The following is a 22791-nucleotide window of genomic DNA, read 5'->3' as shown; positions in this document are numbered from 1 at the left end:
AACCATCAATGGTAACCTTCAGAGGAATTCTGGCCTTTTGATTGGACCAGATGCATTCTGAGTATTGAAGTTGGCTGTTGTAAGACGTTTCTTTAGGGGACCCGGGGAAGGAATGAAAGGGGCGTGGGAGTCTGGGTAGTGGGTTTGCTAATTGCAGTGACCCTCCTCCACAAGGACATCCATTTTTTGTGACCTTTTTGTAGTTCTTGGAACAGGAATGTTAGGTGACCTGTTACGTTATGCAGAGGTCTTCAAACTATGGGGCACACTCCCACCCCCACAGGGGGGCGTGGCCGCATCCCAGGGGGAGGCGGGGCACGAGAGCGTAGAGCATGAAATGTAACAAAAAAATCAACCTCTTTTAAGGTTGGAGGAAATGGGCAGGGGCCCATAGTCGGACTGGACCATGAAAATGTCGCAGGCACCAATGAAAAAGTGGCCCCCAGATTCAAATGCATATTAATTCCTTTAGTCCAACTGTTGGAATAGTACCCAAGGGTAGTGGGCAGTGGGAAGGAGCAGGGGGAGAGTGTTGGGGTCCAGAGCAAGGACCTGTGTCGCCATAGGCCACGAGGCGCCAGCCAGTAGCTTTTCCATGCAGGATTGCCTTCCGGTGAAGCTGATTGGTTCGCTTGGATTACCCGGGTGTTGAATCCAAGAGGGCCCAATGCATACCGTGGCATGCTTGAGTGTCGAGAGGAAGCGAACGCTGTGGGTTTGTATTGTCTACAACCTCCCACCGCGATGAATGCTCTCGCAGTTGCTCTTTTAAGGATGGGTGTCGGGAGTTCATCGGTTTGGGCAGCAGGGCCATGCAGAGTTGCTGATGAACTTTGACTGTGATCTGGCATTGTGATGGAGGCCAACAATTAGCCAGGAAGGTAGCATTGTAGCTGGTCTTGCTTTGGTCTGGCCTCCTGAATTTCTACATTTCCCAGATTTGCAGGAAGGCGCCTTGTACCTCGACCAGCAAATCAGGACCATACATCTCCAACCAGAGCCCGCCCCATCACACACCATGCTGCAGGCGTGACCCCTGATAGTGTGGCTATTGAACCTGTCCTAGGCTGTTTCTCTTTACCTGCCTCTGCTCACCAGGAGGGTGCTCGGTCCTCTCCCAGCATACCAGGATGGGGGCCTGTAACTCTTCCAGCTCAACAGGTTGTTTCCCTGTACCTCTCCTAGCTCAGTCGGCCCCCATCACTCAGCATGCTGCAGGTGCAACCCCTGATAGTGTGGTTACTGGACGTCTCCTAGGCTTTTTCTCTGTCCCTATCTTTACTCACCAGGAGGGTGCTCTGATCCTCTCCTAGCCTACCAGGATGGGGTCTCTACCTCTCCCAGCTCATCACGCTGGTGCTGTGTACTGCTCCTAGCCCAGTTGCCCCATCACTCACCATGCTGGAGGTGCGACCCCTGATAGTGTGGTTACTGGACGTCTCCTAGGCTTTTTCTCTGTCCCTATCTTTGCTCACCAGGAGGGTGCTTGGGTCCTCTCCTAGCCTACCTAGATGGGGTCTGTACCTCTCCCAGCTCATCACGCTGGTGCTGTGTACCCCTGCTGTAGATGTGGGTTCATAGCGTGCTTGAGTGCAGGATATTCATCCAAGCCGCGAGCCCCCCTCAATCATGGGTGATTTATGTGTCTGGGGATGCTGGAGAGGATGCGGTGTGCAATAGGGGGTCTTTTCACGGCTCGTGTGCAGTTTTATGGCCTGATGTGTCGGAGCAGAGTGCTGATAGTTTCATATTCTGTTGCTGTTTAGTGGCTGCAGTTAAACTTTACAGCTTTGCCAGAGGTTTCCCCGCAGTGGGTCAGAGCGAACTTTTAATGAGCTTTGGTGGGAAAGGGAGCAAGTGAAGAGCAGTGTTACACTGAAGAGGCTACTCGGGGAAACACCTGCGTGGGGAGATGGAGTGGACCTCGGCCTACACTGGAGAAGGGGGTCTAATCAACCAATGCAGAGTTCCTGGTGCAAGCTCGAGTCACTGCCAGCCAATTCCCACCAGCAAGAACCGCGTAATGACGCGTGCGCGGCACCCAGCACAGTGCACACACCACAACAGGACACAGGGAAACGCATATCACGCTACCAACGGACAAACCACGCAGCGCACTTAACACACTGCCATGCACACTCCACATCACCCAGCACACTCCACAGCACAGCCGCGTGTACATTTCAGAGCCCATACAATGGACTGGGAGGGAGGGCCAGCAGGTTTCTTTCTGAGCGCCCTATATGTGCATTTCACACCCGTGTCAGACTCTTTGCCTGTTTTCCACAGGTCTTCCTAACGGTGGAACCCCCTCGAAAGACTCTGGCCAAGGCTAAAAATGTCTTTGTCCCTTTTTCTGTGCCCTCATTCTAGCCTCTGGATCATATTTCTGAGGTGGATGAAGGGTCTGAGGAAGGTATGGTTCCTGAGGTGGTACCTGCCGAGATTTTGTCTGGTCGTAGCCAGAATGAAGACCTTCGGCAGTCGTTGCACGACGACAGTAGTCTGGACACATCTCCGGAGGTGGAGTTCTGTAGGCCTGAGCCTGGCACCCATGCCGAGTCCTCATACCGGCACCTTATGTCGAGGGTCACGGAATACTTGGGGTGGTCTGCGCCACCAGTGGATTTTCTGCAGGATGATCTGATGGATATCCTCGACCAAGGTCCACCAACTGACCCGATACTGCCATTCCATATAGCCTTGCAGAGAAGGGTGGCAGCAGCTTGGACTGCTCTGAAGAGTCTCCCGGCAGTGAGCAAGTCTTTGCCGTGAAAATACTGCCCAGCCAGTAGCGACCCCTGCTACTTGACCACGCACCCCACTCCGGAGAGTTTGGTGGTGCAGGCGGCTACGGCCCCAGCAAAGCAGGTGTCGTACCCTACCATCCCTCCTGATAGGGACGACAAGCGTTTTTATGGCTGGGCGAAGAAAGTGTTTTCTTCAGGGGGTATAGCTTTACAGGCAGCCAACTCTGTGTGTGCCTTGTCAAGTTTCACGTACACTCTGTGGAACTGTATTTCATTAGCGGCTGATCATAGTCCCGAAGAGGAGGAACGGGATGGTTTTTTTGCTATTGTGCAGGATGGCAAGGATGCCATGTGTGAGTCCGTTCAGTCGGGTCTGGACTGGACTGGACATGGCAGATCGTGTCAGCCGGTCCATGGCGGCGAGCACCGTAATACGCAGGTCTGTGTGGTTGTGGAAGTCTGAGTTTGCTCCGGATGTGCAAGCCCGGCTCCTCAACATGCCCTTTGATGGTCAACATATTTTTGGCAGCAAGGCTGACGAGAGCCTTGAGGTTGCAGACCTCCAAAGCTGCAGCGAAGCCGTTGAGCGCTGCAGTTTGCCAACCTCCGCCTTTTCCTCCTAAGGGACAGCAACGGAGGGGAGGTTCCTTTCGATATTACTCATCCTTTGGTAAATCGAGAGTAGCTGCAAGTCAAAGGGGCCACCGTAGGAGTACCAGAGGTGGAAAACGGGGTACTCAAGGTGCCAAAGCCACTTGGGCAGTTGCCTCTTTGCCCTCAGGCACTGCTGCAGCCGCTTCAGCTCAGTCATGAGGCCATGTCCCATGGTTCGCCGGTTGGGGGGGTGGGGGAAGGATGGCGCAGCACCTTGTAGAGTGGCGTGCCATTACTTCAGATGTGTGGGTTCTGGCGATCATAGCCCACGGCTACTGTCTTCCTTTCCGGCAGAGGCCTCACGACAGTCCACCAGGGAATCTCTCTTTGAAGAGTCTGGATACGCTCCTTGCGCAGGAAATGCAATCCCTGCTGGAGAAAGGCGCCATAGAACTGGTGCCTGTAGTGGAGAGGAACAAGGGATGGTATTCCCCTTATTTTTTGATTTCGAAGAAAGACGGGGGATTGAGACCCATCATGGACTTGCGTGGTTTGAACAAGCTTCTCAGGAAGGACAAGTTCAAGATGGTTACTCTTTCTCAAGTCCTCCAGGCCCTTCAACTCCAGGACTGGTTGGTGTCACTCGACCTCAAGGACGCTTACTTTCATGTCCCGATCCATCCCAAGCACAAGTACCTGAGGTTCGTGGTTGGCAATTCACACTTTCAGTTTCGGGTCCTGCAGTTTGGATTGACCTCTGCCCCGAGGGTTTTCACCAAGCTCATGGTGGTGGTTCCTCTGTGCAGGGAGGCGATGCAGCTCTGGTTCTGGGCCATCCAGCAGGAAATTTCAATCTCGGCAGTTCATCTGGCCGGAGACGAAAACGAGACGGCGGACGCTCTGAGCAGGCAGAGCGCGATCTCTCACGAGTGGGAGCTGGCTCAGGAGATTCTCATGGAGTTGTTCGCCCTTTGGGGGACCCCTCAAGTGGATCTCTTCGCCTCCAGTGTCAACCGGAAGTGCGAAAGGTTCTGCTTGCAGGAATTTCCTCCAAAAGAGGCCTTAGGAGACGCGTTTGTGGTGGAGTGGTCCTTCCCACTGCTGTACGTGTTTACTCCAGTCACCGTCATCCCGCAAGTGCTGCGGAGGTTACGGCGGTTCGGTTCCCGGATGATCCTCGTTGCTCCGGCATGAGCCCGGAGAACGTGGTACCCGGACCTTCTAGACTTGTCCATCTGCCCTCCACGTGGTCTTCCCTACCGAGACGAGCTGCTCTCGCGGGAGGGGGTTCAGGTTCTCCATCCAGAGGTCAGATCCGGCGTATTCCATATCGCTCCCTCCCTACCTGCCCCGCTACAGAATTTCTAATGCGATTGCAGCTTACGTTTCCGCAAGGCTTTCTGTAGTCATTCTGGCAGAAGATTGGTGCCACACGTTCTGAGAAAAAAACTACAACTGAGGCTACGGGCGTCCTACTTATAACATCCATTGACGTCGGCTTGATGGAGACCCTTGAGGAGAGAGTATCGACGTCAATGACGCAGGACGCAGACGCCAAAAGATTTTCCGAAGCAGCACAGCTGTGTTGGTTACTGTCATGAATATGGAATTCGTCGTCGGACCAGCCCATCGAAAGAACGTTACCAGGTAAGAGAGTAACTTGTTCTTCTCGCTGGAGGGCCTCTAAGCAGGTTTCCCGTGTCTTTTTGTTTGCTGGAAGAGATGCTGCCAGAGGCATTGCCAGGAGCCACCGGTGGTGACCTATTTCAGGTGGCCTCTGCTGGAAGCCCGGGGCTCCACACAGCCAGATTCTTGCTGGAGGGCCTCTAAGCAGGCTTCCTGGGTCGCTTCGTCTGCTGGAAGAGATGCTGCCAGAGGCATTGCCAGGAGCCACGTTTGGTGACATATTTCAGGTGGCATCTACTGGAAGCCTGGGGCTCTACACAGCCAGAGATGCTGCCAGAGGCACTGCCAGGAGCCACGTGTGGTGACCTATTTCAAGTGGCCTCTGCTGGAAGCCTGGGACTCTACACAGCCAGGTTCTCGCTGGAGGGCCTCTAAGCAGGCTTCCTGGGTCGCTTGGTCTGCTGGAAGAGATGCTGCCAGAGGCATTGCCAGGAGACACGGGTGGTGACTAATTGCAGATGGCCCTCTACTGGAAGCCTTGGGCTCTACACAGGCCGTTTCTCGCTGGACAGCCTCTAAGCAGGCTTCCTGGGTCGCTCCGTCTGCTGGAAGAGATGCTGCCAGAGGCATTGCCAGGAGCCACCGGTGGTGACCTATTTCAGGTGGCCTCTGCTGGAAGCCCGGGGCTCCACACAGCCCGATTCTCACTGGAGGGCCTCTAAGCAGGCTTCCTGGGTCGCTTCGTCTGCTGGAAGAGATGCTGCCAGAGGCATTTCCAGGAGCCACGTGTGGTGACATATTTCAGGTGGCCTCTGCTGGAAGCCAGGGACTCTACACAGCCAGGTTCTCGCTGGAGGGCCTCTAAGCAGGCTTCCTGGGTCGCTTGGTCTGCTGGAAGAGCTGCTGCCAGAGGCATTGCCAGGAGACACGGGTGGTGACTAATTGCAGATGGCCCTCTACTGGAAGCCTCAGGCTCTACACAGGCCGTTTCTCGCTGGACGGCCTCTAAGCAGGCTTCCTGGGTAGCTCCATCTGCTGGAAGAGATGCTGCCAGAGGCATTGCCAGGAGCCACCGGCGGTGACATATTTCAGGTGGCCTCTACTGGAAGCCCGGGGCTCCACACAGCCCGATTCTCGCTGGAGGGCCTCCAAGCAGGCTTCCTGCGTCGCTTCATCCTGCTGGAAGAGATGCTGCCAGAGGCATTGCCAGGTGCCACGTGTCGTGACATATTTAAGGTGGTCCTCTAGTGGAAGCCTGGGGCTCTACACAGCCCGATTCTCGCTGCAGGGCCTCTGAGCAGGCTTCCTGGGTCGCTTCGTCTGCTGGAAGAGATGCTGCCAGAGGCATTGCCAGGAGCCACGTGTGGTGACATATTTCAGGTGGCCTCTACTGGAAGCCTGGGGCTCTACACAACCCGATTCTCGCTTGACTCTCCAAGCATCGAAGCTTAGCAGCCTGTTGGCCCTTGGAAGGGCCCCCTTTGTAATGACAAATCGCATAAAGCAAAGCCTTGTTTCTAGAGCAACTCCACGGTGTCCTCCGAAGCCCACCTGATCTACAATATACCATTCGGTGTACCCAGTCCACTCCTGCCCAAATCGAACACACATGTGAAAAGCTGTGATTGCAAGGTCCTCTATAGAAGAGGCGCTGTTGGAGAATGTCACCTGCCGTTCTAGATGGCGCGCTCTGCACCAGAAGACCTTGCGTGTTTGTTTTTTTATTTTATTTATATAGCACGCCTGACTCAGGGGTGTCTGGGCGCTAGTGGTGAAGTAACAGTTACAAGTTTTGGATCATACATAATAATAAATGGGATACATGTACATACAGAGGCAATCCTGAGGCATATGTTGCGCAACGAGACATTTAGTAATACAGTAATGCGAGCATAATTATATTCATATATGATAACACAGGAACATAGTTGGGCAGACAGGGTTCATGGAAGAACATGTGAGTTCTTATTGAGTAGCCAGGAGATGGCGTTACTTCAGAATTTTTTGAATGTTTGGATGGATTTGATGTCCTGTGGGAGTGTGTTCCATAAGTGGGCGGAAAGGACCGGGAAGCTGGAGCCACCTGATTTTTTGAGTTTATATCTAGTTACCACTAGACATGAGGTGTTAGTGGATTTCGTGGTCCGGGCTGAGAATCTCAGGGTGAATTTGTCTGTAAGGTAGGGTGGGGCTTGGTGGTTCAGCGCTTTGTGGGTACGGTAGAGAGTTCAAGTCAATTTTTTCTTGTATGGAAAGCCATTTGCTGAGTGTTCTAGTTTCCGAGATATGCTCTTTTGGGTATGTTTAATGCTGCTCTAAGTGCATTGTTTTGGAAAATCTGCAGTTTGTTGAGTATGGATTTGTTTGCGCCTAAGTAAAGACTGTTGCAGTAGTCCAATTTGGACTGTATGAGTGCTCTGGCTAGTGTGAGGCAACTATTGGGTGACAGTAGGGGTCTGCATGCCCTGATCAGTTTGCCAGTGTATTCTGTGGCTGATGCAGTCATGTTTACCTATTTGGTTAGTTTGGAGTTGGCATTGAGGTAAAAACCTAACGTCTTTGGCAACAGTTACATTATTCCCATCTATGTAGATACTGGTATAGTTTGGACTTAGTTTCAGTAGGTTGTTAGGTGAGCCGACTAGGAGCATCTCGGTCTTATCATTCAGGCAGAGGCCATGAATGGCCATCCATGCTTGATTGGTGATGTAGGCTTTGTTGATCTGAGATACATCTGTGTCATTGGTGCCGGATAGGGGTAGGAGTATCTGGTTGTCATCTGCATAATTAGTGTAGGTGACACCCAGACTGTCCAGTTTGTCGAATAGGGGCTTTGTAAAGATATTGTACAAAGTGGGTGAGACACATGAACCTTGTGGTACGCCATAGGTGATGGGTATAGGATCAGCCGCTGCCGTGGGTGAGAAGACACGCATAGTCCTGTTGTCAAGGAAGATTGAATCCATGTGACAAAGATTGAATCCATGTGACAGCAGAGCTTGAAAAATGAGCTGCCGATGAAAGGTGGTCTCTGTGGTCAACCAGATCAAAGGCTGCCGATAGGTCTAGCAGGAGTAGGATGGCTACTCTGCCCTTGTCTTTTAGTTCGTCAATCTGGCTTTTGAGGTCAACCAGTGCAGTTTCCGTTGCATGTTGTGGTCTGAAGCCAGATTGACGCATCCCTGGTAGTTTGTCTCGAGTCTTGGATTTGCAAATATGCAACCCTATTTAAGATTTTCAATAAGAAAGGGACGGTTGTGATCGGTCTATAGTTTGTGGGTATGGACGGATCAAGTGTTTGTTACTTGAGTAATGATTGCTTCAGGTTACCTGGTACTGCATTACTGGCGAATGAGGAGTTTATTAATTTGGTGATAAAATGGACCAGATCTCTGGCTGCAACCTTTAAGATCTGAGCTGGACAGCTGTCTCCTTTACAATTAGATGGTTTCAATGATGCTATAATTTTTTGTACCTCAGGTACATTAGATAATTTGAAGCCTGAATTATGGTGCGTTGGGGCGGGCATAGTCGGACTGGTTCGATTTGCAGGTGGTTAGTTGGTTCCGTTTGTCAGCTATTTTAGTCTGGAGCCCTGTGATTTTATTAATGAGAGCATTTTGGATGCTAGTGCACCAGGATTTATCTTTAGTGCAGGTGTCTGCGGGTGGGTTGGGGTTTTCCAACTCTCTTGAGATATTGATGAATTCTTTGGTGCTAAAGCCTGCTTGGTTTATTCTGTCGTTGAAGGTTTTTTTTTGTGCTGATAATCTCGCTTATGTAGGTGGCTGTGATGTTTGCTAGGTTGGTTTTGTTCACTGAAGTAGGGGTATTTTTTCAAAGTGTTTCGAGTTTCCTTTTTTCTGTGCGTAGTGATTGATGTTAAGGGGTGAACCAGGAGTTCGGATGTGCTCTTGGTTTGCCACTACGCAACTTTAGTGCAGTGATTTTGTCAATGACTTTGGCCATAGTATCATTATAAGTGTCTACCATCAAATTCAAGTCATTTGTGGCGGGTAGTGCATGAAGTATAGGGATTACTAGAGGTGTGATAGCCTCAGCTGTGATGTTGCGTTTGTTTCTGGTGAGGCAGGGTGGTGCAACTGGGCTATTTTCCAACTTTATGTTGTTGATGTTGACTTCAAAGAAGAGTAGGTAATGATCCGACCATAGAAGGGGTAATGAATCTTTTATGGTGGTATATTGCACTTAAGGTCTGCTACCCAGTCGCGTATCCTACCTTTCTCATGGGTAGGTTGGGTTCATTTTTATATGAAGCCATGTTCTGACAGGGCGTTGGCAAGGGAAGTGGCAGGCAGGTTGTTTGGGTCATTAAAGCCAAGGTTAAAATCTCTTAGGCTAATGTTTTGCGTCATGAGCTTAGTATTGTCAGCCACTAGCGACGTAATGTCTTCTTCAAAAGATCCTGGAGGCCCTGGCGGTCTGTATAGTAGGTGGATAGTAATAGTATTTTTGGGTGAGGTTTGGAATTTGACTGATAGGATTTCACATGAATCAAGGGGAGAAGAGGTGGTTATTTTCATATCTAGAGTAGATCTGAAAATAATAGCAATGCCTCCTCCTCTAGCATTTGTTCTATCAGCTCTGAGAATGGAGTAGTTGTCGGGGGATAGTTAAGGCAAGTGACGGGCCAGCTGCATCATGTAGCAGTTTTCTGTCACTCCAAGGAAGTCAAGATTGTTTTGCCAGGATGACGTCTGCTATCTCTGTAACATGGGCAACAAGGGACCTAGCGTTCAGTAGCACCCCTTTTATGGGCTGCTTCTGAGTGAGGCGAGGGTTATTAGTGATGGGGATCTCTTTCGGATTAATGTAAGATCTTGTGCGTGTTTGTTTTTGATTGGTGTATTCTGTACGCAGTGTCCTGGTAGTCTTAGGGTTGTATTTGCATGTAGCCTCCATGTTTTTTAGTGCCCTCTTTATAGGCAGGCAGGCAGGCTTTTATTTCATTTAATTTCATTGGCTCTGGACACTAGATCTCTTTATATGTTCGTTTTTCTTTTCTTACCACGTACTTGTAGCAAAATGACCATCAATGTTGGAAATGGAAAACATTTATTGGGGGAACCGTCGCTTCTTAGGAGGGGTGGGGCTCTGTGGAGGAGGGGCGGGACTTTAGAAGGAGGGTCGGGGGCCCCGGCCAGGTCGTGCACCAGTATCTCTATAGAACAAAATCCTGGCGATTTGCATAAAAGCAAAGAGCCTTATGGGAATAACATAGTCCACAATTTTAAACATATAGTGATTGATTAGGAAAACCTTTTAAGCAAATAATGGACTCTTCTGTTTTGATTTGTCACAATATTCATCCTAATTAACAGACGTCTGTAAAATGCAGGACATGTATGCCAGTTTGAAAAGCAGCAACACCATATATGAGGTTTCAGCAGTTTCTGTAGGCAGGCTACAGTACTGCGTGTTCTGAACGCTCATTGAAGAATGGGTTATTAAGAGGGGCGGCAGACTGCTTTCAGAAGACTCGGCACGAACGTCGAGTCTTCTGAAAACGGACTGCTTGATAGTCGGTGTCGGGGACCCGCTTCGTCTGTAGGACGGAGCGGAGCGCCGCCAAGACATTATTAGCCGGAGCGCCGCTCTGTCTCGTTCCGGCCCATTTCCTGCGCTGGCTTAGTGGCCTATTGTGTTTTGTGCCCCATAGACCCACTGATTGGTTGTCATTCTTACCCAACCTTGGACTTTCAACTCTATCGGCACATAAGGAAAGCGAAACCCAGGTGCTTGAATCACGTCCAGTTACTCCCCACTTTACCATTAGTCCGTCATCTCCCATCAGATCGGCCATGAGCCAGAAATTCCCATCTATGGTTGACCTTGTAACCTGTTCTCTGTTTAAGGACATTCAAGGGAATGAAAGCACACCACTATCTTAATGCGAGGCTTAATGAATAGCCCTTGTTTTCTACTTCTGAGTCACATGTGAAGAGACCACAAATGTGTACATTTCAGCCTCTCATTTACTGCTATTTAATTTAATTATACGTAGTGTCATTGCTCCTGCCTCTAGAGACTTGCTCGCTCCACCTTGTATAGACTTTATACACTTTTTATTGTCCAATACTTTGCAAATGTTTTCTTCTCTTTTAATCTAAGAGAAATATGTCTCACCCATGGCGTATCCATCTGCCTCCCTTTGTACTCTGTAGCTATTCTTTAAAAATAGCATCCTTGATCCCAAGCCAACATGGACTCTTCTTTGTTTTTCACACAAAGCTGTTCTTCCAGTGTCTCCTGACTCTGCAACCCTGATCGGCTTCTGAGGTAGTTGAACTGAAAATGTACACAAGCTGGCATCCATTTTCCAACTATGGCCGTCGTTGCCATGTTGTATATTCCTCTATAGAAAGCTTGTATATTTCTTTTCCACCTTACGTTACTGTGTGTTTACACTTATTGGTCAGCAAGTTACTTTGTCGTCTTTTACATTAATGATTACTTCATTGCTTTGTACATGTTTCTCATCGCTTCAGTTACATCGTCACTCTTAAGTATTTTCATATTGTTTCAGCATGGCTTTGTATTTGTTCCCCATGACATCACTCTTCCCTCTGAAGATTTCACTCTGCGCTCCATGATGTCCAATGGTGCGTGCTGACATCTTCCATACGGCATCCTTGCACACTTTACATGCAAGGGTACATTTGATATGGTTGTCGGAGTGCATATCGTCCCTCAAATACTCAATGAGGTATAGGCATAACACATGAGTCTCACAGATGGCCCTTCTCTTGCTGTTCCAGTATGACGGCAGTGAGGGGGTGGGAGCTAGGCTTCTACACCACGTCATCTCTGCTGTAGAGTGGTGGATCCACAATCTTGGCAGGACGGTGCTACATAGCTAATTTTCAGCATGCCATAGGTTCAGAGTGTCATGCTCTTGGGAGGGTGGTGCCTCAACTCATGGACACAGAGTTGCCATCTTGGGAGTTGACTCCTCCTAATAAATCTCCTTCCCAAACAGGTTGATCTAAAGTAATGCAGGAGTTCATGTATTCTATTTGTGTGACTTTTTGCTCAGGCTTTGATCTACACGTTTCTGTACTTCACCTTGTATGTCTGATGCGCTCCATTGAATATTTGTCATTGTCTGGGGATATCTTAAATCATATAAGCTACGTGATCTATGCCGACGACAAAGTCCTGTTTGATAAAACTCGGATAGGTCTTCAGCGGCTGCTTTCGAAACTGGAAACTTGTATGATTGAAAACGATCTGTCAATCAATGTGAATAAAACCAAAATCGTGAAGTTTGGCAGTGACCGGGACGCTAAAAATAAGAACTTTAAATGGCGAATTGATAACAAATTTATTGAGGAAGTCGCTATCTAGGAATATTGATGAACACCTCAATACGGGAGTGGAGCTGGGTCCGAGACCTGTTCCATCGGAGCAGAATGCTTGCCCTACAAGGAGCGAGACTACACACTTTATATGGAAAGTTTTCGGCAATACCGCTCTGCATGTTCTACCTTCAAAAAGTAGTTCCTACAATAACTTTTGGAGCAGAAGCCGGCTGGAATTTGGACCATAAGATCTGGTCCAAATTGGAAAGCGTATTCTGGCGACAAGTTCTGAAATTGCCTAAATATCTCTCAATGACGATTATACGCCACAAACTGGCACTGGAAAGTCTCTATGGAATAGTACTCTGGAAATCCTTATCATTGCTACGTAAGATGGAGATAATGCATTGTGAACCAGCCTTTAAAAATATTAAGATCAGAGGGAAAACATCAACATACAGGCTTGCTCTTGAGATGGTCAGATAAAGTGAAAGCCATCATGTTAAATGCAAATATCTCAAAGGACACATTGACGAATCGCCCACAAATTGCGAGAATTAAATTGAAAGAGTGGCTATGGATAGACAATTTAGATAAGTATACAAAGATGCCGACAGCTTTAGACCTGGGTCTGACAATATGCCGAAATATCTATGCCAATTTCCCTCACGATATCATAGAGATCGATTTCTCAGACTTAGATTGAACCTACTGAAAACAAACAAAATGTTGGTGCTGAGAAAAATAAAGCCAGCTACCGACGAAGCTTGTCGGCATTGTGAAACCCACGTAGAGACAATAAAACATTTAACAATTGAATGTGTGGCCTTAAATGGGCTGAGATCCATCCACTTGAGTGAATTCGAGCCTGCAAATGACTCGATGGAAGACCTGTGGAGCTGGATACTGCGGGGAAGCTCGGTACATCCAACCTGCTCAGTGATACATTTTCTAGATAAGGTCTTAAACTGAAAAGTAAAGAATGTAACTGTAAAGATAAAATGGGACTCATGAATTGGTATGAGTTGTAATAAAAGTTTGTAAAAAAAACTAGATGTTACAAATAAAAAATAAAATAAAAAAAAGATATCTTAACTTTGGTGGAAGGTGAGGATTTGGAAATGGCTCGAGCAGGATTCTATTTAGGTTTCTATGGATAATCACGCATATGCCCAGCGCATGAACTTGAAGAGAGTGTGAAGATATGTGATGGGGAGCGGGATTTTAATGCAAGGGTAGGATGCACGGTGGCACTCAGTGTTTGTAGAAGACGCGAGGAACCCAGATAGTGGTTTGGCACCAGGGCTGCTAGACCTCTAACTTTGGGCTACTGGGCTGCCAATACTTATTGTTGTGTTATCTTCTTGAAGTTGCCCATCTAGTATTCTGGGACACAGTACTAGAAGGTGCCCTTCTTGCCCAGTTTCTTTGACCAAGGTGTCCCGGAAGAGTGTGTTTTGGGCTGGGTTAAGGTAGTCCATGCTTTTTTTTGTGTGGGCATGCTTTAGTCCTTGTCCGTGTACCCCATGGATTTGTGGGTACTGGTGCAAATGGACCTTGGATTGTTTGAGGCCAATGAGGAGGGGTAGTAGGCGGGAGTGCTGGGGGGGCTTCTATTGTGTGTGGCGTGACGCCATACCGTCTCATAGCTTGGGTTCTTTACTCTTAAAGTGCTCCTTTACAGGTGGCTTAAGAGTGTGGGAACATCTGGGAAATTCTGGTTGTCTGGTTTTTATATGCTTGCATATGTTGTATTCTGTGATTGTAACGGGATATCTTCCTTTTCTTTTCTCTGCATGGTCCTGGGACACTCCTGCTTGTCGCTGGAAACCCAGTTCACACGCTTCCTCTGCGATTCTCCCCTGGAGGTAAGATTGGAACCTTTACTGTAAACATGATGCCCACCCCTCATCACAGTTCTGTTCAGAATATGCAGTGGTTGGCGGGTCCCAGAAATGCTTAGCCCGTTGCTGTTTGATTGGTGGTTTCCCCTGTTATGTAATGTGGGTCCTTTTCACTACTTCATTTGCCTTCTCTCCTTCAATGCCTCTACTTACTTCCTTTCTTCCTTGTGCTCCACTTTTGGTCTTCCTCTGCCGCTGTTCCTTCACTTATGCCATCTAATTCTTACACCTCTTCCGCTAATACCGCAAAGGATCCATTCCTGCACTTTCCACGCTCGGGTCTCCCAGCTTCCTTCCCTTTGTCCTTGTATACTTCTCTCTTCTCTCTGAATCTTCCTTTGTTGTGCCCACAACAATAGTTCCCTCCTCGCTTTCTTCCACCTCCCATCCACAGGCACCCCCTGATATGGTTCTCTGTTACACAGGGGTGTTCTGAGGTAGAGGGGGGCACCAGAACCTCCCCTCACAGGGCTGATGTGTGCTTATCCTGTACCATATAGTAAGGTCTGTCGTTGCGTCATACCACAGAGGTCTGCGTGCTCCTATTGTGTCGTGGAATGGGCCTGTTAGCAAACTGATCCCAACTCGTAAGTAACGAAACTGAACCTGAAGTAGGCTTGTGGGGGAGAGAGAAGTGACAAACCCACGAAGAAACTGGAATGCACCCATTAAATGTGCAAAGCTCCCAGGCGTCACTTTAGGTGGCCATCATCTTGGCGGCAGGTGGCACACTCTTTTTAGGGTGCGTGGGGGCTTCCCCTGATTAATTAGACTCTCTGGCGTTTAATAGGCTTTTTTCAGCCTCTTTTAAACCCACGCCGGTCTGGTTGGGCACTGAGGGTGTAGCACATGGAGATGTGGGGCCTCCCCTACTCAGCCAGCACAGTCTGAGCACACCTGTGTACTTATTGGTGGAGAGCTGGTCTTGTGAATGGCTCCAAATGCTGGGTTTGGTAGCTTGCCGTCTTGTGTGCACGAGGCTGGGGCCTGTGTATAGGCTCTCCATGCTGTCTGCAGGGGACCTTGGCCTGTGAGAGAACCCAATTGTGGAAGTGCGTGTGTGGTGCCTCAGTGTTGGCCAACACATGCAGGTATGGATCACATAGCACTGTGTCCAGGTCTCTGTCTAGACCCATGCGCCCGGCTGCTGCAACTCTCAGTACTATGTGCAGGGGGCGCAGGAAACTGAGGGCGCACGTGCAGGTGTGGGGCCAATGCAGATCGGGTGCCTCCTAGTGCTGTGTGCTCCAGGCTTTTGAATAGATTTGGCCGTGCAGGCCTGTTAATGGACCCACGTACGATTTGTGCTCGTATTACACAGTATGTCCCTCAGGTGTGTGCTGGAGACCATGCATTTACCAGTGTGTGTGCCTAAGTGCTAGGTGAAGGACACCTGCGAACCGACCCGTGTGTGGTGCCTGTGTTATGTACAGGTAGCTTCCGAAAGGGCCGGTGTGTGGTGTGTCCCAGTATTGTATATAGCCGCTGTTTGGGAGTGGGCCAGTGTGTGTTCTAATTGTTATAATTGGTTATTTATAACGCGCTTAATACCGAGAGGTTTCTAACCTGTGTTGCTCTGTGTCACCTTGCTTCCATGGCGATCACGTTACCCTTGAGTTATCCTCCCGAGACTCGTGTGGACGTGTGGTGCTCTATATTGCCATGTCCCGAAGGCCCTTTTAATTGTACTTGTCTGCAGGCTTGCTGCCTCCGTGCTGTGTATGCATTTGTGGGGCATGTGAATGGATGTGTGTATGCAGGTTGCTTCTTTGTAGTGCTATGTGCTGTATGCTTGTGATTGGAAACCCTTCCTACGGGTGTGCGCTTTGCAGTGCGGGCCTGTGAGATTGCCCCCGTGTGCAGACTGGTGCGTGTTAGTGCCTTGTGGAGGAGACTTGTGCATTTAAACCGATTGCGCCGTCGGTGCCGCACAGTGTTGTATGGTGTCTCTCAATACTGTGTGCAGGTGGCCTGTGAATGGACCTGCGTTTTCAGGGTTGCGTCCTTGTAGCGCTTTGCGGGGGCGGCCTGGTGATGTACTCCTAGGTGCAGGCTTGGTCGCTTGCATTGCTAAAAGAGAAAGGCCTGCAAATAGTATTTAGTCTCTACCACACAGAAGTGCATGCAAGATGCTTGTGAATGTTCCCATGTGTGTGTGGTCTGATGTCACATGGTGCAGTGTGTAGGCCTGTGAAACCACGCATTTCTCTCTGTCTGTCAGAGGCTTGGCATGGGCCGTCTTGTGCAGGTGTGGTGTTTCACAGTGCTGTGTGTAGCATACCGGCTGTGACCGGAGCGCTCTGTACAGATTTGCTTTTCCCAATGCAGTGTCCACCATACCTGTGAACAGACCTATAGCTCATGTGTTCCGAAGCTATAAATGGGGTGTATGGGTTTGCGTCCCCTCTGCTCGCAGGTGGAGTTGCGATCTGGAGGTCACATTGTTTCAATACGTTCTTTTATCGCTGTCCGAGGCAGAATATCCAGAGGTCTCTTCTGCCCAGTAACATCCAGACGTTCCGGGGGGCTACCCTGTACCCTTCTGGCACCGTGCTTGGAGTCTGTGTGCCTGCGATGCTGACAGGTGGTCCTGGAGCCTATTCAAAGCTAACAGGCCGCCTGCCCTGCTGTTTGGCTGGCTGGAATTGCAGAGTTAAGACGGAAAGTGGTGGAGGGGGGGGGGGGGGGGCGCCGCAATTGAAAATTGAAGAAGGGAGGGTGCATCGCAATGGTAATGTGGGGGGGGCAGGGTGTAGAGCGAGCCTCCCTGGTCTCCTCTGCTGGTGTAGCTGTGAGTGGGTGTCCCTCCCTGTGTGCCGCGGATGGCCCGTGGCTCCAAAGTGGAGTGTCTCAAGAGTACGAACGGCTGAACACCGTGTGGGAGCTTAGCTCCCCAGTTTCGGAGCAAGAGACAGAGAGAGACATACTAAAGACAGAGCTGGCGAGCGATTCGGGGTAGAGGCGTAGGGATGCCTGTGGCAATGTGAATTATTCCTGGTAGCCCATTAAGCAGAGGCGTGAAAGCCGTGCAGACATGCAAGCTTGCCCGTGTGTGCAGTATGTGCCTTTCAGCGGTCCCACGTGTGCAGCTTTTCACCAAGCCGTGCAGACCTGCAAGTTTGCCCGTGTGTGCAGTATGTGCCTTTCATTGGTCCCACGTGTGCAGGTTTGCTCCACGCAGTTCCAGGCCTGCGAGTTTGCCCGTGTGTGCAGTGTGGTGCCTCGCAGTGTTGTGTGCCGGAGGCCTGTGGTTGCACCGCGGTTGGCTGCTCCCCCCTGACATTCTTGCGCGTTTGAGCAGCAGTACTTATTAAGCTTTATAGGAAGGGGGCTTTTATCACCTCATCAGGCCTGCTGAGGGCTCACACAGGCTCCCCTGTGCTAGGTCAGGCTGCCAGCCTCCCTTCGCCCTCCGCCCCCCACCCTTTGCTTTTTATAGGCATTTTTCGAGGTCTGAATTAAATTTCCTCTGGCTGTGCTCGCTGCAGATGTCTTCAATTAGAATACATTTAACAATGCACATCTCCATTCATCCAGAGGAATATAGAGGGGCTGTTTGTAAAGAGGTTGTGTGCAGTCCCTGAGTGCAAGGATTTGTCTGCGCCCCCCTGGAACGTGCCATTGGACCCGCCAGAGAGAGTGCTGAAGAGGACTTCTTTGCGCCCACTCGGCACATGCCGCCATGAATCATTCCACAGCATTGAAACTGCCACAGGGAGCGCCGGAGTGTCTACTGGAAGGGGTTCCTCTGCGGCCGCAGGCCACGTGCCACAGGCCACGTGCCACGCTGTGAGTCATTCCACCGCCCTGAGTCTGCCAGAGAGGGCCTGTGTGTCTGTGAGCTGTTCTACAGGACCAGAGCAGCCAAGGCGTCTCTGGTGCCACAGGACGTGCCACTATCAATCCACAGCTCTAGGCCTGCTAGGGACGTTGTGGGTCTGTGCGCACTGGACACTTGCCGTGAATGATTCATTTTTAAAACCTTTGCGGTTGCTAGAGACACCTTTGAGGAGCCAGGAATGAGCCGCAGGCACAAGGGAGTCATGGTTTTGTTCAAAGACTTTTATTAAAATAAAATGGGAGTGGGGAAATGCCTCTCTGTACCTGCTCTAAGAGCTGTTTCCCTACTTAAAACCAAAACGAAGGGTCTGTCCGAGTCGGAATGTCCAAAGCAAAACTGTCCCGTGTTCGAAGTACCATTCTGGCCCTCACATTCTAACAAACTTAAGAAAAGTTCAAAAAGGAAAAATGCGTAACACCAACATAAAAGTTCCAACAGGATAGAGTTCCTTGTTCCAGAGGGTGGTTCCCTTGCCCAGGATTTCTCTTCCCTTGCTTGCTTATTCATCAGTGTCTGTTTCTTGGGTTTCTCTTGATCAAATGTACAAAACAACTTGGCTCTCTGTCTTTGTCTTGCTAGTATACCTGGTATACTCTCCTGCCAGATTTTCACTCATCCTCTTGTGATCAGCACAGCCTTTTTGCTAATCCTGATACGCCTTTGTTAGGATTTCTCTAAGTTGGGTATTTTCCTACACGATGTTCAACTTGTCTCTGCCCGGTGCATTTCCCTACCAGTGCTTTCTTTTATGCACACACTTGCAGCTGCCCGGTATACTATCCTGCCTGGGATTTCTCATATTTGTCCTTCTTACACTTTCAATTGGCATTGTGTACTTTCCTGCCAGGGCTTTTCTCAGGTGGACTCTGCGCACCTCTTCAAAATGTATAGCCTCTTGTTTCTGCTTTTTCACATGTTTATCGCATACACTCACAAACTGGAAAGTCCTGTGTTTTTCTTCCATTCTTTAAATATTATTTCTTTTTTTTCTCTCTCCTTCTCCCTCTCCCCCCATAAATACTGTTTTGGTGTTAGCATGGCTGCCACTAGGCCCCAGCATCCCCACTACCCTGGGTGGATTCACCGGCTCTGGCTGGCGTATACTCCTCCCACGGTAAGCCAGTAACGGTTGTTCAGCGTTTCCTCTGCTGTTGTCACATCCATTTCTTGGCTTCTCTTCTTTCCGCGGTCCCTGCTGGGCTTGTCTGCTTCGTGTCTTCAGACTCCGGTAACGCAAAGGCTGCCTCCAAACACCTGCAAACGCCCAGGAGCCCTCCATTGGCGTCTGGTGTTCCTGCAGCGTGTTTCGTCTCAGTCAGCTTCCCTGTCTGTTTCCCAAGCCTGTTCGCTCCACAGCCCTTAATTCAGCCTCACAGTCTCTTGGCTCGTTCTGAGAGGAGAAGCTTTCTATCTCTAACAGAGCGCTACTGTCGGCTGCTTCACTGGTTTAAATCTAACTGTCACAGGTATGCGCTTGCAACAACTAGAGCGCAGCCTGTGTTCCTGGCCTTCCTTGATCTGCATTACTCCTTACATCTTCCTCGTTGCATTTTGCTTGGAGTTCTGGGAATGGAAGTCCATTCTTGAAGTTTTACACGTAAAGTTTGGATAATTGTTCTTTGAAGGTAAGTCGGTTGTAGAGGACTTGTAGGTAGAAAGCTGAGAAGGTGTTTTCATATTTTTTTTTTTTAGGTCAAGTCAGATGATGATGACTTGCGTATAGTTCTCATTAGAAGATCTTCAGCATCTTTCCAAGGTGGATGAGGGGAGGTGTAACAGTATGCCATTAAGGCATTAGGAAGGGATGGGGTATCCTCAAAAGAAGGGGGATATCATGTCTCATAGGATGGTGCCCTAATATTCTCTCATCCCCCCCATGTGATCCTCCCTCATATAGCTACCCTGAGCGTTAGGATCAGGTAGCAGCTGCCGTCCCCTGGTGACATGGGGATTGGTCACTGCCGGGAAATTATTGATGACACCATCAGATTCATCAGACACCATTTGAGTGTCTGTTGGCTGTGTCATCTTTGTGCCCACTGGGCATGGGTATTGTACGTTTTGTCCTACTATAAAAGTCCGACTCCACCAAAAGACCTAAAACAAACACCCCGAAAAGGTTGGACTACCAAAAGTCTGAACTTTTCGTGGTGTGTGTTTAGGTGTTTCGGTGGTGTCCGACTTAGGGATGGAGGGTTGCGGGGGACAACCCCCCAGCCAAATCCAGAAAAAAAAGATGGGGGCCGCAGGGGTGTCCCACGCAATACCCCGCTCACTGCTATACGGCATAGTGAGTGGGGTGTTGCCGAGGACACCCCCGCAGCACACCCCAAAAAAAAAACCAGGGCTGCGGGGGTGTCCCCCGCAACACCCCGCTCTCTATATTTTACAGTATAGTAAGCGGGGGTTGCGGGAGAAACCGCTGCTGCTCCTGAAAAAAAAGAAAAGGACCCTGCGGCGCCGGTTCCCGATCGCAGAAGTAAAATGGAACTGCCACTGCAGGGATACAGCGTGAAGGAAAGGTAAGTAGGGTTTGGTTATGTTGGGGGCCGGGGCGGGTGTTGTGGGTGTGGGTGTGTAGGGGTTTTGAATGCGTATTCGCATGGGAAATGTGCAATCTTTTGTGGTGTGCACATTTCTCATGCAAACCTTTCCGTTGCTGACTTTTTCTGCGATGGAAAAATCACGTAGATCCTGGGCATGTGCTACTGTGAGACACTGCTGAGCACCAGTAGAGAGAGAAAGGCTTCATATATTGAGTGTCTGGAGGGAGAAGACGTCTCTGGTCACGTGCCTCTCTGAATTGGTCCAAAACCCTGGAACTCCAAAAGTGCGCATGAGACTGTATCACAGATGGCTAAAGGAATACTCTGGGTCTGGGATGGTTTAAGGATTTGTATTTGTTTTTCAGGCACCTAGGGCCACCCCTTTCCCTTACCAAGAAAGCGCCCATCCATCCTAGCCCAGGTGTTCTGATTCCACAGGTTAGTATATACAGAAGATTGACCCCCTACTGTCTAGGTTCTGACTTATAATAGAGGCACAAAATGCCTCATCTATGCTCTCTTGGGACTTCCTAGACTGACCCTACTTCATCTATTGGTTAGTAATCTAAAAAGGGATATTTGATTGTGCCTTTTAGATTCTCCACCCAATTCAGTCTCCTTTCTATCACACCACGTACTGCTCTCCCTCTCACTGCTGTTACCTTCTTGCTAATATTCTCCCACCAACTGAACCCTCCTCTTCTACTCCCTTTGTCTTCCTCTATCCTTCTTATTTCTCTGACTACTTCTAAGCCTGACTCCTCCTTTCAATGTGAATACTTACTCCACAACACTACTGCTCTCTCCTACACACTACTACTGTGACAGGGCCTGTCTCGGGCCCTGTCTGGGGAGGAAGAGGGGAGCCTGACCGCTACCCTCCTCCTGAGTGCTTGGGTGTCTGAGTGAAACCCCCCACATTCTTACCTCAAGTTCTCGGGCCCTGTCGGGGAACGTAGGCAAGTAGTTTGGCCAGGGTCAGCAGCCAATCAAGGAGAATGAAAAGAAAGGAGTGTGGAGGTGAATGGAGAGAGGGCTCTGTGGCGTGAATGTGCATGCATGCATGCATGCATGCATGCATGCGTGCGTGCGTGAGAGGAGAGAGTGAAGTACTAGTGGTAAGCAGTGAGTGGCAATGATAGTAGGAATGGGGAGGTAGTAATGAGCGATAGTAAAAAATATAGCGGTAGTAAGAAGAGAGGGAGCACTGGTATTGAGAGGGAAGGGTAGGGGTAGCAGTAGAAGGGTAGTGGTAAGAGATGTAGTAAGAGTTTGGGGAGTAGAGGTAAAAGATGCACTGAGGTTGTTGGAGTAGAAATATATTCAGGCAGTAGTAGCAGAATAGAGGTGGTGCTTGTTGCACAGCAGTAGAAATGATATGGAGGAGACATGATATGGAGGAGAAGTGGTAGGAGAGGAGGCGGTAGAGCGAGACAGGAAGAGGAGAGAAGTAGGAAGTGGAGGCAGAAAGGCAGAGAGCAATATCGAAGGGACAGAAGCGAGGTGGGGGGGAGAACGCAGGAGGAAGCCAGAGAAGTAGGGTATGGTGCAGCTTTCTGTGCAAGGTGAGTGAGTGTAAGTTACAGTTCTCTAACTCCCCATAAAAAATGAAGCGGCTAGGAAAGGACGAACACGAAGACCCCTGGGGAGTTAGGTAGCCGACAGCTTGGAAAACCCGCATAGCCTTTGCCTGAAAAAAAGACAGTAGGTGTTGCTGAGCCCTAGAACTAACCAGGGGTATTGACGCCTGCGCTATGGTGGGGATAGGAGGTTGCCAAAGGAAGCGAGAGACAGCATTTGTGCCAAATTCCCCCAAACTTCTTTTGGCCCTGAGATTTCGGTGAGTCCAAGTCCACCATTTCTTTGAGACATAAAATAAAAACCCTTGGAAAATAATCACTTGTCTCCCTTGTTTTTAGTGACACCCTGTCGCACTACTCCCTCTTCTCCCACAAGCACTTCACACTCACTCCCTCTTTTAAACACACTTGCTACTCTTTCATTGACACGCCCGCCGTAGTATAACTTGATTCACTAACCAATGCCCCACCTGCTTCAAAAATCACCTCCACACTCTGCAATCCTTTGTCCTGCTGAAGAAGTGTTCACAAATAATAAGTCAGGATGCAGTAGTCCGGGTCTTCCTTCCCCGCATTTTGAGCATGCGACAAGGCGGGGGTCCGGAGCTCAGCACAAGCTATAGCTTTC

At 49.5% G+C, this 22791-nt stretch overlaps 1 protein-coding gene across 8 annotated transcripts in view; it reads left to right on the top strand.

The window, feature by feature from the left end:
- Window positions 1-22791, top strand: part of ATE1 (arginyltransferase 1) — a 781290-nt gene that overhangs the window by 342037 nt on the left and 416462 nt on the right. For 6 of the 8 annotated variants that reach the window (XM_069611961.1, XM_069611962.1, XM_069611960.1 and 3 more), the window contains one exon: window positions 14128-14160. The exons of the other annotated variants lie outside the window; for them this stretch is intronic. In XM_069611961.1, the coding sequence (XP_069468062.1) occupies window positions 14128-14160 (33 nt within the window). The remainder of the gene's footprint in view (window positions 1-14127; window positions 14161-22791) is intronic. 8 annotated transcript variants of the gene reach the window in all.

The sequence above is a fragment of the Ambystoma mexicanum genome, chromosome 8 (assembly GCF_040938575.1).
Source record: "Ambystoma mexicanum isolate Mex_15411 chromosome 8, UKY_AmexF1_1, whole genome shotgun sequence".
Lineage (NCBI taxonomy): Eukaryota > Metazoa > Chordata > Amphibia > Caudata > Ambystomatidae > Ambystoma > Ambystoma mexicanum.
The sequence above is the reverse complement of the archived record's forward strand: the minus strand, read 5'-3'. Positions and strand labels throughout refer to the sequence as shown.